Raw genomic sequence first — 16,344 nt, 5'->3', positions numbered from 1 at the left:
CTCAGCTCGGGCTGACTCGAACCACTGTTGCTCAGAGCTCAAGCTCTTGAGCGAGCTCTTAACCAACTGAGCCACTCAGCCGGCCCCTACCTATAAATCTTTATATCCACGCAGGATTATTAATAGTCAAAATTAGGAATGTCTTCTTTTATCTGAACCAGACAGAACTTTGGTTCTTTTCATGGCATGAACTAGCGAAAGTTTCTCACATGCCCTTTGTTTCCAATTAAATGCAATGCTCAACCAATATCCAGAAATCTGTACAGTTCGCAGCCCTCTGCCTAAAGAGGCAAAATCAGTCATCTGATGGCCTGGTCTTGAGCCCTCAGTGATTTGGGGATAGACAGGAGATAGGTTTTGCTCAAAGCCCCCTGCCGAGTGCTTACAGAGAATATCTGGTGACTGTTCCAGCCAAATAGAGGTGTCTGACCTGTCTTATTGCCTTCTCGGAGGCTGAAATTGAGGTCCTAAGGTGAAATCCGGTTGCAACTTACTTTTAATTTATTTGGAATGTGAGGTGAAAAATGTCTTCTTAATCTAACCATTGAGACATATGTATAAAAAAGAACCAGCAAGCTAGATTTCTAAACAGAGGTGCTCTAAGCAGGGTATATGCAGTCTTGACTCCTCTCTGCAGCCTCTTCCAGGACAGGGCACTCTGATCTTGCTGTACACTGCTCCTAGCAATGGTCTGAATCTCTTGCTCCCACCTTCTCTAGTAGGAAGGAAAAGTCACCACATGGCAGAGCCACGAGTTTCAGGCCCACTTGGGGATTTTCTTAAGGAGCTTTTATACATGAGAATTGGCTGGTTATTGATACATATTGCCTAATTGCCTTTCCCTCCCCCTTCCGAATTATGCCTTCTACTATTAGTATTACTAAAAAGGCTGTTCTTCTTTTAAGCAATTCATTTTTTGAACTATGTGTGAGTTTGCTAGTGCTGCCATAACAAAGCACACTACAGACTGGGTGGCTTAAACAATGGAAATTTATTTTTTTACTGTCCTGGAGGCTGGAAGCCCAAGATCAAGATGTTGGCAGGATTGGTTTCTTCTGAGGCCTCTTTCCTTGGCTTGTAGATGGCCATCTTCTCCCTGTATCTTCACATGGTCTTCCCTCTGTGTGTCTGTGGCCTATTCTCCTTGTAAGGACATGAGTCATGTTGGATTGGGGCCCACCCATATGACCTCATTTTTACCTTAATCACCTCTTTAAAGGCCTTATCTCCAAATACAGTCTCTTTCTGAGGTATTGGGGGTTAGGACCTTAATATACAAATATTTGGAGGGGGACACAATTCAGTCTATAACAAACCATAAAATATATGAGAAAAAAAACGCATAAAACCATAAGACAACTATGAGCATAAGAAAAAGTTAAAAAATCTCATAGCTTCATCAATTTGAACCGAGGTCCTGTTTTGTTTTTGCCCATATGTTGGCGTAATCGATGGTTCTTTTTCCTGGTTCTTATCCAGCAGTTTACCAGGCTAACATTGATGCAAGTAAACTGTCAGTTTTATCACAAACTCAGCAGTAGGTATTATTAAACAAAAACCCCAATTAGTTATATATTACTCTTTTAATTCAACTTTCTTGAATTTCCTAGGTTGAATGTTTTCCCTTAGATTTGTTACATATATTTTTCTCATTTACGTCCATTTAACTATATTAGGTCAATGTTTTTCTTAATTGACTAAACTCCTTTTGAACAAATTTAAATGTAACATACATTGATGTAACACAATATTGAAAAAACTATATGTTTTAAAAATTCTTTTCCTAGTAGTTGCCTAATCTCTAGTATTGCTTCTAGGATTTCTAGTAAAGAAATAATAAGTTTCTATGGAAAAGGGGGCTTGTAGCACTTTACATAAGACTGTGACCATATCAATTGTCTACATCAAAGAATGGGGGTGGGATTCTGGAAGTAGCAAGGGGACATGAGATGACACACACACACACAACAGTGACATTTAGACTATAGGAACTGGTGGGGAACCCTATTGGCAGGTACTGGAATAAAGTGTCAGAAACTTGCTCACATAGAACTCCCTGGTATTTATTTACTGGTCATCCTGCAACTGGAGCCTGATAATGACAGGATACTGCACTTGGTTCATTTGCCAGCAAACTGCGGGGCTGTTGATGCCTTTTCTCAGGATGCCAAAGTGGCCCACTCAACGGAAATGCAAGGTGTGTGTGTCCCTATTTTTCTGCATCAGTGTTTTCTAATCTCTGGCAAGTTGTGTTGATGTTTTGAAAGAAGAGTTTCACTTGTTTATTGATACTAACTCCTCCAGGCACTAAAATATAAACCAACCCCAAAATAAAAAAAGCCATCTTCAAGGCCGGCAGAGTGGCTCTTGTTAAGAGCTCGCTCAAGAGTGCGAGCTCTGAGCAACAGGGTCACAGGTTTGATTCACGGCCGGAGCTTAGCAGCTGCTGAGCTGCCAACAGGTGGCAGGATAGCTCAGCTTAAAAAAAAAAAAGAAAAAAGAAAGCCATCTTCCAATCTGCACCTTAAAAGGACACAATGGCAGGGAGCCACAGCTCCTGCTTTTTTTTGTCATTTGTTATTTCTCTTCCATCACCTCTATGCAGAAGATGCAGAAGACGTAGATAGACTATTTAGGCTGTACTCTGGGCTGAATAGCCTGCATGGGAGTTTTTCCTTTCTGGTTTTGATGAGATTTCTCCTCTAAGGACCCTGCATTTAGGATTCCCCAGGACCAGCAAAAGCAAGGTGGGCTACTGATTTGCACTAGATGGGGACTTGGCAATGTTTATAATGACCTTGACTTGGAGACATTGCTCAGTCAGCCAAACCTTCTAAGGAGAATCTGGCAGACAGGAATGTGAAAGGCTCTGCACTTAAGTACCCTATCTTACCTTCCAGGTGTCTTTATTTACCCCCCACTTTACTTTCCCTAAGCCTTATCTCTAGCCACTGCCAGCATCTGAGCAATCCAGGTGATGGCTAAGGTTTTGTTTGGAGCAAGAAGGTGGAGCTGTTTTGATTGAGGACACATTTGTAGCATGCTATAAGGAAATCCCAGCACAGATAAGGTGGGTGGAGGGGGGTTGGAGAAAGAGGTCCTGGTGTATATTGTGCAACACTTCCAAAGGGCAGGGAACATTCAACTCCACAGTTAAGACAACTTGGGATATCGCATAATTGGTCATTCTATGTAGGCAAGACATGTCTCTGCCCAGAGACCTATGTCTCACCATTCTAATTACTTTTCTGTGGGCTCATAAACCCCTAGCCTCAGAGAACTATTTTTGTGCTTTGAGCTGCTGACTTCCTAAAATCAAAGTCCTTGTGCAAAGCACTGGAAGAAACTTGATTTTGTTTTTTGGGATTGTCATTTTATGTAATTCATAATAACGGCTATGGCTGGTCTTATAAGGTGCAAAGGAAGTGTGAGAGGGGATTCAGTGTTGTTCAAAGGAAGATGGTGATGTGGACAGTGTATTTTGGGAGGCCAAGGACTGTTGGGTACTTAAGACGCTGTTCTTCAAATGTAATGTGCATCCACATTACCTGGGGATATTATTAAAACGTAGATTCTGATTCAGTGGTTTTGGGATGGGTCCGTGGACAGTACTTCGAGTAGCACCCTTGAGAAGCCCCCCAGGGCAGTGTACAGGTTTGGGGTGTTAGGTAGGACTTAACAGGAACTCCAGCTGAAACCATAGCTAGAGCCAACTCCGCTCTAGAAGGTCCGCGTCAGCGACAAGAAGCATGACCCCTGAGATCACTTTCAGATTTACTATTCTGATTTTGGGTTCTGAGATGCAGCATACGGGTTCTTAAACTTTTGGGGTCACAGACTTCTGTGGGAATGTTGTAAGCTATGTACCCACTTATTTCTCCCAATGCACACACGCTCCTAATTCTGCAAACAGCTTTAGGCCCCGCGAGCGGGCCCGCAGCTTGGGTGCAGGACTTCTGCCTGCCTTTCAGGCCCCAGCACCGGACCTGGGCGGTTCTGCAGCTCATCATCTGGTGCGGCTCCGCGTCAGGCTAGGGCAGGGGGCGTGCCGGAGGCGTGTCCGGGGCGTGCCGGGGGCGGGGCTAAGACGGGCGGAGGCCGCGCCCCTTGGCCGAGCGAGAGGCCGAGCTTGCTGCATTGCAGCCGCCGCGGCGCCGCTCGGCTCCTCACTCCCAACAATGGCGGCTCCGAGCCCGAGCGGCGGCGGCGGCTCCGGGGGTGGCAGCGGCAGCGGCACCCCGGGCCCCATAGGGTCCCCGGCGCCGGGCCACCCGGCCGTCAGCAGCATGCAGGGTAAGGAACACAGCAGCGCCGAGACCCCGGCTCCCTGGCGCGGCCGTCGGCGTCGTCGCGGCCTGTCCCTGCGGCCGCGGACGCCCCCGGACCCGGCTGAGGAAGCCACCCGAGCCGCCCGCGCCTGCCTCTCTCTCCTTCGCGGCTTCCCTCCCCATGCCGGCCGCCTCGGGCTCGGCCTGGATCCGGGCTCCGGCCCGCGCAGGCCCCGGCCGCGGCCTCCGCCCGCGCTCGGCTCCTGGGCGCCCCGCCCGCGTTTGCGGGAACGCGCCGGCCCAGGCTGCGGCGGGCGGGAGGCGCCGCAGGGCCTGGCTCCCCGTCTCCCCGCCGCTCAGGTAGGCGGTGGCGGCGGCGTCCCGGCCCGGCGCCCCTCGGCCCTGCGCCCTTGCTCGGCTCCCCGCCGCCGCAGTGGGGCCCCGCTCAGGGCCATCTTGGTTCCCTTCAGGGCACCAGCTGCAGCCGGACCACCGAGTTGACCTCTGGGCTCCGCGGTTCTGTTGGATCGTATGTTTCCAAACTTCTGCAGGGTTTCTGTGCTCTGGGAGGGGCGGGGGGTTGCTCAGGCCTGTGCCACCTGTAAGGTAGATAGCCGTTGGCTGAGAGGCCGTTTGTTCCGAGCCAGGGATTTCTGCGTTAGCATTGCATGCAGAAAAATAGATAAAGAAAGAGTGGATTCGGCTTAATTGGAGAGATACAGGAAATAGAAAGGCAGGGGTCAAGGTGGCACTGTGTAGTGTGTGGACATCTGAGGCAGCTCTCCTAATTAATGGCTTTTCCCACTGGAAATGCTTATTAGCTCTGGGTGCTCTTGACAGGGGGTGTTGTGAAAATACCAGGCCCCAGCCCATTAGGGACCATTTCCTTAAGTTTACTGGGGAATTTCGAGTAGCAATGCAATTTTTAAAAGGGACTCTCAGGAGTCTCTTGACAACTTTAGCAAACTGCTTAAATTAAATTATTAGCAGGATCAGTTGGTGATCAGTGTGACCATGGTTACTCTTTGATTAAAATCTTCCTAAGGGGCTCCTTGGTGTCCTAACCGTGTGCCTAGTTAGGTTCAACATTTATTGACTGTTTCATGTTTATGAAAGTGTGTGATTCAGAAAGCAAAGACAGGATTGTATTCATTTTTATAACCCTGTCACCCACCCATGAGATAATTTTAATGTTCATAAAAAACGGTGATATATAGACAGGATGATGTCAGAGCTCAGAGGACACTTTCTGTGCAGGGCTTCAGGTCATTAATTCAAATTGAATTAGTTATCGGATGCTACGGTGTTGCACAGCACAATATACAGTTGAAGTATGAGATGGTTTCCTGATTTTATAGCTTTACAATCTAGTTGGTGGTAAGTGGGGAAATGAAACAGCAAAATGAAAATTTAGGATTGTATTGCTTATCCAAAATGGGTGACTTATAAAAAGAATGCAAATTTTTTTTGGGGGGGTTGATATTTTTTTGGGGGTATAGGAGGTTAATAATGTGAAAAAAATAAATTTATTTTTTTGTCAAAAAGTATTTTTTGAGCATTTTTGCCCAGTGCTAGACATAGTTCTCCAGTGCTGGGTATATAGAAAAGAGGGACTTGGACGGCCTCATCCCTGATGGAGCTTACCCTCCTGATAGGATGGAGGAGGGAAGACAACATGCAGGTAAAAAATAAAAATTACTCATTGAGAAAAGTGTTATGAAGATAACAAGCTGGGTTTTGTGATAGATGATAATAGGGGAGAAGGCAATCTGCTTTGATAAGGTAGATGGTCAAAGAAGACCTGTCAGGAAAGGTGACTCTTATGCTAATGAAGAGAGTTCTAGGCTGAGGGAACAGGGTGTATGAAGGTTCTGAAGTGGGAATAAGCTTGGTGTATTCTAGGAACTTTTGATTACTAAGAATGAAGAGAAGTGCTTGGAATTCTCAGGATGTTATCCAGCACAGATCAGGTTATAAAGCATGAGCTTAAGCAGCAATTTAGAATTTCTCTTTTTTGCTTGTTTTGTAATGTTAGAGACTAACTTCCAATACTTCATCCAGCAAAGATCTTTGGCTTTAGGTCAGACTTCACAGAGATGGCCTTAAAAGATGTTTGGTATATTTCCACCGCTTCTCCACAATCTGCTTCTACTTAACCACCCCAAAACACTGCCTTTCTGGGACTTGTTAATGACTATGTTTTTTCAAACAGCAGGATTCAGTTGTGGGACATATGGAAGACATTTCACTTAACAGACATTGGAGGTCCTCTGTGTGATAAACACTGTGTGGTTTTGGGCCACTGGATAACCCTGCACACCTTTGCAGTATTTCCCAGCTTGGACCACTCTTGACATTTGTAGTTCAAGAGGGGTCCAGGTTGGGAACAGTTGTTTTCTTAATATCATAATGCTTAATTTAAGAGCCAGAGCTCTGGAGTCCTGGATTTGAATCCCCTCATCAGGACTTAAGATTGTTGTGACCTTGGGCAAGATATTTAATCTCTCCAAGCCTCAGTTTCTCAGTTGCAAAGTAGGAATAATACTTACCTCACAGGTGCTTTGAGAATTCATGTAAAGCATGGGCCTGGCATATAATAAGGATTTGATACATGTTAGCCACCATCATTGTTAATAGCAACAATACTGCTATTTGTAATGGTTTCATTAATGGTCTCTTTCATTATTAGTAGATGAGTCCCTAACCCCTCATGATCTACTCACAGTTTCTTTAGCTTCATTATGAATGGATCCTACCCTTGTCTCTAACCTGTTGATTTCCATTTTTCATTTTTGAGCATTTCCTTTTAGAATATGCCTGATGAATCTTTATTCTACCTGGGTTCATGTAACTGTTCTGCCATGTACAAGCTCTGTGACCTTGGGGAAATTATCCACCATTTCTGAACTCTTATTTCGTCTGTTATTTTCGTCTGTTAAAATAGGGATAATACCTGGCTTACACGGCTGTTGTGAGAATCACATTGTTAGATTATTGCATGTGAAAGTGCTTTGAAAATTATAAAATCTCTATAAGGATATAAGAATTGTTATTAGACGTGGTTACCTGTGTTAGTTACTAGTCACTTAAAATGTACTATATTTAAAAGATCTCAAACACAAGAAGTTAAATTTATTGTAGAAGATAAAGTAGGGAAAAGTTCCTTAAACTTTACTCAGGTAGATAAGAAATGTCAGTTTTTTAAAACTTTAAAAAAAAATGGTTAGAATCTATGGCTGATTCTGAAGACCGTGGAGGCCTTTGTATAGTACTTGTCATAGGAAACACAGGATGTGATGTAGGTACCTCTGGTTCTCTTAATGTGCTGTGCTAGGCAGGTATTCTTTTTTCCTTAAGTATCAAATATGTACAAGGTGCCAAAAAAAAGGTCTACACATTTTAAGAAAGAAAAAAAACTATTAAAATGGTAATACTCAATATATACCGATAAGAAAAGATGAATATAAGTCATGTGTATACATTTTTTGGGCACCTCCGGTAGATATGTAGCAGAAACTTATGGACTAGTCCAGTCCTTACCTGTTTATCTCCAGCTGAATATTTTATAAATATCAATTTAAGTAAAAAGTTTGATTCTACTTTTAAAAATCACACAAACTTTCAAGTGTAATGAAGCATATCTGTTAAGAAAACATGAAGAAAGATTTAAAGTCAGTATACTTTTTCTTCTAATAGTTGAGTATATAAAATATGTGTGAGATACCTTATTTGTGATTATATTGGACTGTCTATTTCCCATTTAGTCTGTGGTTTCAAGAACCATAGCAGGGTACCTGTATCTTAATTTTAAAGAACTGAATTGGTGTGGACATTGGATGTATGTAGTTCCATGTCCTAGAATTGCTTGCCTTTCCCAGTGTATTGCATACTATTTATTTATTTTTACCATTTATATGATCTAACCTGATACAAATCCAGCTCAGAAAAATTAGTCCCCCTCCCCAAAAGCACATATTGCATTTCTCTATGTTCGCTTAAAAATGAGAACAGCCCTAGTATTAAAATTTAAAAAGTAGAAAAATATATTGCTTTTAGGATATTTATTTTATCACATTTCCTTTAATGTACCTTATCGCAGTTTGTGCTGAAACTTGTTTAAGGTAGGATATAGTCAAGTCTGTATTTTGTCATGTTACTTTTTTCATAAAGTTCTTTTCTTTTCATCCTATTTTTTTTTTTTTTACCTAATTTGAGAAGCTGGATTGATTTGGGCCCCTAGAGTTTTCCTTTTGGGGGTCCGGAGATCATAATCAATTCTATCATACACAGTCCAGATCGATCTCCTTTGCAATCTCCCATCTCTAGGAGATAGACATTGTGCAAATGAAACAACCTGAGACACTTTAATTCAGACTTAAAAAGGGAAACTAATAGTCGACAGTTCTTTTTCTGTATTTTACCTAATTTGGTGCTCATATGCATCCTTTAAGGGTAGTTGAGCATAGTCCCCTTTTATAGATTAGGGACCTGACATTTAAAGTAAGTAATTTGTCCTAGTAGAGGTGGGTTTGAATCCACCTGTATGACCTGTAGCCTTTGCTCTACTTCTCTACACACAGGCTCACGTGGTTGCTGTCTTTATGTCATTTCAGCCATTCAGTTCTGAGAGAAGAATCTTTGCCAGAAGTTATGTAAATTCAGGAGTGGAAGGGAGAGATTATTTTAGGTTTCAGTTAGTGGGTGGAAGGTTTAAACCTCCAGCCACATTTGAGCTGAGTTTGGGAGACCTTGTGCTTCCTGATGCACCTGTATGAAATAGAGTGCTCACCTTGCTGGAGGGTTTGCAAAATTACCCAAAATTTTGAAATTGGAGGCCTTTTAATTGGGAATTTACAGGTAAGTAGAAAACTTTAATCAGGGCTCGGCCCAGCAGGCCAGTGTAGATATGAAGGGTAATAGAACTCTTTGAACACTACATTATATATAAAAGTAACCCATTTAGCATGAGAGTTAGTAACATAATGTTGCTATCCTGGCTATATCTGCCATCTGGGCAAATTACTATCCCTGCTAATGGGCACGGGTTAGCTTCTAGCCCTTTCCCCCAACTCCAGAAAGTCTTCATGTGTCTCTTTAACACTCTTGGCAGGGTCAGGAATTAATGTGCACTTACAGAAAGGATTCAAGGATGAGGAGAGATAAGATTGGCCTCACACAGTGAGAGGGAGCACTGGCCAGTGGTTAACACGACTCAGGATGGACCTTTTGAAAGAAGATAACAGTCACATCTTACACAGCTTGATTCCTGAAGAACATTATGTCATTCCACACCACAGGGAAAAATGGAAGTGGACACCCCAGCAGCTTGTTCAACCTGTATTTCATCTTACCCCAAACCACTGAAACAAAATTAAGAAGGTGACTGGGAATGAAAGGAGAGGGACTGGTTTTGTGTACGTCAGGCCGATCTGGCAGGGAAGGTGCCACAATCGTTCACCTGAGGGAGAGACCAGGAATAACAATGACTGACAATAATAACCTGCTTTATTCCAGGCTCTGTTGTACATTTTAGATATTGCCTTATTTAATCATCACAGAACACTTTTGTGTATTATTCTATTTTACAGATGAGAACATCAAGGCATTATAGAGGTTAGATACTTGCCCAGTCACATAGTTAGTAAGCTGCTCTTCCTGGGTGTGCTAGGCTTCACTGAACAGGCTGGAGATGATAATAAAGCATTAAGTTACTTAACCAAGGAGTAAATAAGGTAGCCTTGGCCACGAGGAAGAAAAAGAACTAACGTATGAGAACTGACAAGGTCCTGAATTAAAAAAGAAATGTGGGAAGGATTTGATTAGTATTTATAAATTGTTCATGATGCCGACAACCTGAAATTACTGAATTAGGGCGGCTCCCTTTTAAGTTCGAGAAAGGTGAAGTAAGGAAAGCTAAATGAAATAACACAGCAGGAAATAAATCTTGTGGGACTCTTAAGTACTATGAAAATAGACATTTTGGACAGCCTAGATAAATTCTTAGATCTTAGAACATAATGGTGTATTACGAGTAATTTTGCAGTTTAAGACACATGCCAGCATTCTGAGATGGAAGCTTTAAGGCTGCAAACAGGTGGACTCTTCGTGTTTGTGTCAGAAGGGAGTCTTGGCCTGGTCTGTGGGTGTTACCCAGTGAGGCAGCTCTGATTGTCTTTACATCAGTGTGGGTTCATACTGTAATTCATAACACATTTTCAGCAATATGATATCAGGATGCCCAGGGAGGCATAAGGAACCACTGAGTAGGGGGAAACCACTCGTGCCCCTGCCCTGCCCCCTCTCTGGATGGTAACATCAACCCAGAGAAAGGGGAGTGAGGTAACTGCAACACGCATGAAGGCCACTGCACAAGCGAAATTAGGTGTCGACATACTGTTTTAAAACTCTAAGATAAGATTACCAGATACTGTTCTTAATTTTATATACAAATGAGGAAACGGCTCAAGTGAAATGACTTGTTTAAGTTTCGCACTTGGAACTAGAACTGTGATCTGGCATTCTTCATCTCATTTTCTGCTTTATCAAATACTGTTTACTTTTATTTTCATATACACTTACACACATCCTAAACAGCCTTTTAAACTAATGTAGACATGCTCACTTCATTTGGTAAATACAGTCAATGGTAGATTTTAAGTTATGGCCAGTGAAGGGCTCTCACCTTGTGGTAAGAGGGTAAGAATGAGGGGGAAATGTGGGAGAAAGGGTTGGAGAGGCCTAGTGAGAAAAAGGAGGGAGTGGGAAAAGCCCTACGTAGTGTGATTCCTTTTGTAGAATTACTGGCACTCTAATGCTTCTCGATATTTATTCTTAGGGGTCTAACAGTTAATGAAAATCAACTTGGCCTGGGTCTGATAAAATGAGAAAGACTCAAATTTGAAGGGGTGGGGGGAGGGATCATGTAAAGTGAAGTTCCAGGATACAGATAACTCACCAGGATAAAAACGAGTACAGGACCTAAGATTTAACAAATGAACTGGTTATTAGCAACAGATTCAACTGATACCTAGTACTCTCAGAGATGCAGGACTTTAAGGACATGAATGGAAAGACCCCATTTATACAGAATTTTTGAGACAAGGGAGATCTCAAAAATTGAACATATTTGAATGGCTATTATGGATTAATTATAGCATAACCATAAACTAGCTTTTCATAAAGTTGATGTTATCGGAAATTTCCCTCACCATTGCTTTTCTACCATCTTTCTCTTCTTGTACAAGAGTGCTGGTGGTCCCCTGGGGCCCCCCTGCCCTTTGAGTATAATGAGCTAGGGAAGCTATAGGCACTAGCTTTCTGACCATTGCAGATTTCCTCTCCCTTTCTCTCTCTCTCTCTTGCTGTCACACACACACCCACACACACACACACACACCCACACACTGGGGGTGCCAAAAAAAAAAGTATACAAATGGACACTTTGGTCTACGTTGCTCAAGCAGTGGTTTGCTGTAATCAGAAGTGTCTGGATGCTGATGGTAACCACTTTGAGCACCTCTTGCAATTGCAGAAGTCAAATGTGACTTGTATTCATCTTTTGTTATGGGTATATATTGAGTATTACAATTTTAATAGTTTACATTCTTAAAATGTGTATACATTTTTTTGGTTTCCTAATATATATATGTGTATATATATGGTATATATATGAAATCTCTATAGCCATATATAGTCTCTATAGCCATATATAGTCTCTATATATATGAAATCTCTATAGCCATATATAGTCTCTATAGATAGTCTTTTAGAGGTCTAGAGCGATTTAGCTAACTAGCTTTTTATCTGATTTAATTGATAAGATTAAATGGAATTCCAAGGAAAAGATGTGTCATTATGTTCCAGTTAGCTTAGCTCTCACTTGCCCAGTGGCCTCTGGTTCAGTTAGCAGTCAGCAAGTCTTTGCGGAATGAGAAATAATGCGGAGATGAATGTTGGTATTTGAGGCTTAGAATCTATTCACCTGGTCACTTCATCCATAATTAGGTAAAAAGAGCAAGTCTGTAGTTGTGCTTTGAGAATTTCACCCCCTCCGTTTTTAGCTACTTGGATTAATTCTGTACTGACAGAACTTTAAGGTTTGAGAATTTTTAAGTACTAAAAAGTGGGCTTAGGGCCGGCTGAGTGGCTCAGTTGGTTAAGAGCTCGCTTAAAAGTTTGAGCTCTGAGCAACAGTGGTTCGAGTCCCAGCCCGAGCTGAGCAGCTGCTGAGCTGCCAACAGGTGGCAGGATGGCTCAGCTTAAAAACAAAACAAAACAAAACAGTGGGCTTAACTTGTAAGTATTAGAGCAGTAATTGGTATGTTACATATATCTTTGCAAAAATTTTTTATTTATTATGTTTTATCCTGTAACTTATTTTTTATACAACTATATGTTGAGATCCAATTCATTGTTTCATACCTTTCAAATTTATTTTTCTTGCCCCTTCCTCCAATAAAATTGCAATTTTGTTCACCTCTTCTCTCACCTTTTATTTTTGCTACCTAGTAGCAGCCATCAACTATTTAAAGCTAAACAAAGAAGAGTAACTATTGCCTTAAAATTGTTTCAATGTTTCATCAGCTTCCTCTCCATTGGTGGTACAGGTGAATTTTCCCTCCCCTCTTCAGTGGGAGAGCGTGGGAGACTGGCTTCTGAGCTGTGGCTCCGGCTCCTGGGTGCTCTCGGTGCTTCCACAGAGCCCGTTCCCTTTCCTCCTGACTTGTGCTCTGCTCATTTTGCCTGGGAGGAGATGGCTGACTTTTAGTTGCTTAGGCTTATAAGGCCCCTGGATCTTCGATTTTTTTCTTTGCGCAGTCTCTGCTGCGCATCTATCTGGTGGGGCACATACTGAGCTTCGGTGGTAGAGAGACGGGCATCTCTGCCCTGCCTCCAGGTTTGTCCGCAGTACTTCTGTTCCATGAAGTCTCTGTTCGAATTACTTCCTCCTCTACTGCTGTTTGTGTCATTAGGTGGTAAGCAGTGGGTTACTTTTGTGCACACAGGTACCTTCATGTCAAAGTAGCTACATTAGCATTTTTCAGGTTTTCTACATCATAGGTGATATCTTTATCTTCTTAGATTTTGATAACCGAATGGGAAAGACTACTTAAACATATCCTTTCTTTAATCCTGGTTCTTTTTCTTACAAGTTTTGATTGAATTTGTCTAAATACAAGCTTGAGTGATACTCATTCTAAATTTACTTTCTCCATTTTGTTCCCCAAAGCAGTAATAAACACAGGCATAGGAAGACCACTAAGAAAACCAGCTATTCACCCAATGAACTAAGGGGGTGAAAGAATATTTTGAGAAGGCTTTTGTTTTAGACAGCTTATTTTACTGGGTACATTTTATAAAAACTTACACCTGTATACATTATATGTATAAGGCATAATCAGATCCAATTGGATTTGGAAAATGTGTTCATGTTTCTAAGGAGAATTTGCAGGTTTTCTTCCTATAACTAAAGCCCTACTCTGTCTTATCATTCCTGGGGACATGGTCTTCCCCCCCGCCCCCCCCAGCCTACTTTAGAAGAATTTCAGCACTTCTTCAGTAGTTCACTGTCTTATCATTGGAAGTTAGCTAATAAATAGACTAGAAAATGTTGCTGTGTGTGTTTAGCTTTCACACTTTAGGAGCTATTAAAGCTTTTGAATTGTAGGTAATAATTCTTAGTGAATCTTCTAAGTCACTTAATTTGAGTTAATAAAATAACTTGTAATATGTTTTGAATTTGTAGGTTGAAAGAATTGACAAATCTATCTTAAAAGTTACTCTTAATTTTCAAGGGCTAATAGCTATTCTTTTTATTGAATAGATGTGAAAAATAAAGGTAAAGACATTACAACTCTTATAATTTAAACTTGATTTCAGTTCCATAATGAAGTACATCTACACTAGAAAAAGCTGAATTTTTAAAGAAAGCCCATGTGTTACAGTTATTTCTGTGATGGTGGGGGTTATGTGATTTGAACTGTTCTTAAATTTGTTTGATTCAAAATGTAATATAAAAATGCAATGTCATGTTCTAATTTTGGTTTGTTTGATTTACAGTAAATGAACTGGAACTTATCTCTTTTACTTTAGGCTTTCAGATAAACTTCTGTGAAAAGGCACAAAGTAAGCTACACATTTTATGATACTATGCTACTTATTTTTTTTTCATATCCATCTTGGTATTGGGAATGTGTCTACTATTGTTTCAACTAACCAACCATGGCAATTTTACATTAAAAGAGCTTCCATTTTTCATTCTTGTTCCAAATACACAAAAAAAATTGTTGTTATATTCTTGATTGTAAATTTTTCTTGTTTTCCATTTGAAATTGAAATAGGAAAAAGATATATAGGTATTCAAATGTATACAGGTATAGGAAGATATATATATATATATATTCAGATGTATATAGATATAGAAAGATATACTAGTTTTAGAAAGATGTACAGGTGTAGAAAGGTATCTATTGGTGTACGTGTATATAGTTATAGAAAGATGTATATAGATATTTGGACTTAACCATAATTTAAGTCACAAGTTGAGGAAAGCTCACTTTTAAGATTGTAATGCAAAAAATACATAACTGTATCAAAGATCTCGTGCTTTAAAACTGGTTTATTTAAAACCAGTTAATGCATTTAATGCATTTTATTATTTTTATTCTTTAAAACAAAGCTTGTTTCTTCCTCCTACCTCCCTCCACCTCCCCTCCCCCCCATGTAGACTAGTGTTTTATATTAGGACAGTAGTCTTCATAGAATACAATGTGTTTTCTATGAAAAGCAAAATTTATAGAATTAAAACAAATGCATTTAAAGCTTAAATATCATTTGTATAAAATGCAGTTTAAAAAATCCCAACTCAGAGAGACTATTATTCTCCAATTAACATAAAAACTTCCCAAATTAAATGTAACTAGTTTCATTTTCTGCTTATTTATTCATAGAGAGGAAGAATGATGACCACTTCTCTCTCATCACCCTTTCCCTCTCTAGTTTTATTGAGATATAATTGACCTATAACATTGTGTAAGTTTAACGTGTACAGTGTGATGATTTGATACACTTATATATTGCAAAATGATTATCACAGTAGGGTTAGTTAACACTTTCATCACCTCACATAATTAATATTTCTTTTTTGAGAACATTTATGATTTACTCTCATGGCAACTTTCAAGTATACCATTCTGTATGTTTTAGAATGTATCATTCTTAAGAAAGTTAGTTCAAAGGAAACAAAGTTTAATCTGGAGAAAACATTTCTGCTGTTTTTAAATTTTATGATGGAATCAAATGCTTAATTTCCATTGATTGAATACTGTGAATTCCTTTGAAAGGTAGTTAACAAAGATTTATTTCTTGAAATAATAAGTAATAGAGTAGGATACCTAGACCCTGGGATAAAACTGTTTTAATTGACCCATTATTATTATTATTATCCTTCTCTTACTTTAAATTAAAAACAGTATACAATTTCTTTCCTATAGTGAACATACATACATGATATACATGTAATGAAGTTAGAACTCCTCTTCTCTTTTAACACATTTACTATGACAGTTTTTAGTTTTCATTCACATTTTAGTATATTTGTTTAATATAATTTTTAGTTTCTATATATTGACATAAAATCTAAAGAAGAATGCTGATGTTTTGCATTCACATTGTTGTCCTTTTTTTGTAACTTAGTCATATTGTGGACATAAAACAAGAGAAACATTGATTTTATTAAGTTTAAAATGTGTATGCAGTGTCTATAAATAGCTTTGTAGGTAGATTTAAAAGACCTTTAGATTGTCTAAATGGTCCTGTCCCTTTTCCATTGTTATGGAAATGATAGGTTTACAGCATTGCCTACTTTAATACACGTGGAAGAATCTAGCAAGGAAGCATATATTCCCATTTGGAGGCTTTTTTTGGGTTGCCTTCACTGCCTCATCACACTGTGATGCTTTCTCACATCTCCCTTTTTATTTCTCCCTCTCCCTTTGGGAGGTCACCCTCTTCATTTCCTGCTTTTGGGATTCAACACAGTTTTGTACATGCAGTCACAAAACATGTATAGGATACC

General features: G+C 40.2%; 1 protein-coding gene across 4 annotated transcripts in view; it reads left to right on the top strand.

Moving 5' to 3' along the window:
- Positions 1–4,096: 4,096 nt before the first annotated feature.
- The window catches only part of MAP2K4 (mitogen-activated protein kinase kinase 4), a 127,075-nt gene continuing 114,827 nt past the window's right edge, over positions 4,097–16,344 (top strand). Inside the window, exons 1-2 of one of the 4 annotated variants that reach the window (XM_019654451.1) lie at positions 4,097–4,293; positions 14,328–14,393. In XM_019654451.1, coding sequence (XP_019509996.1) covers positions 4,179–4,293; positions 14,328–14,393 — 181 coding nt within the window. In that variant the 5' untranslated portion in view covers positions 4,097–4,178. The remainder of the gene's footprint in view (positions 4,294–14,327; positions 14,394–16,344) is intronic. The other 3 variants (XM_019654447.1, XM_019654448.1, XM_019654449.1) reach the window with 3 other exon arrangements.

This window comes from Hipposideros armiger, unplaced genomic scaffold (assembly GCF_001890085.2).
Source record: "Hipposideros armiger isolate ML-2016 unplaced genomic scaffold, ASM189008v1 scaffold_222, whole genome shotgun sequence".
Classification (NCBI taxonomy): Eukaryota; Metazoa; Chordata; class Mammalia; order Chiroptera; family Hipposideridae; genus Hipposideros; species Hipposideros armiger.
Note: the sequence above shows the minus strand (reverse complement) of the source record. Positions and strands in the feature narration are given on the sequence as shown.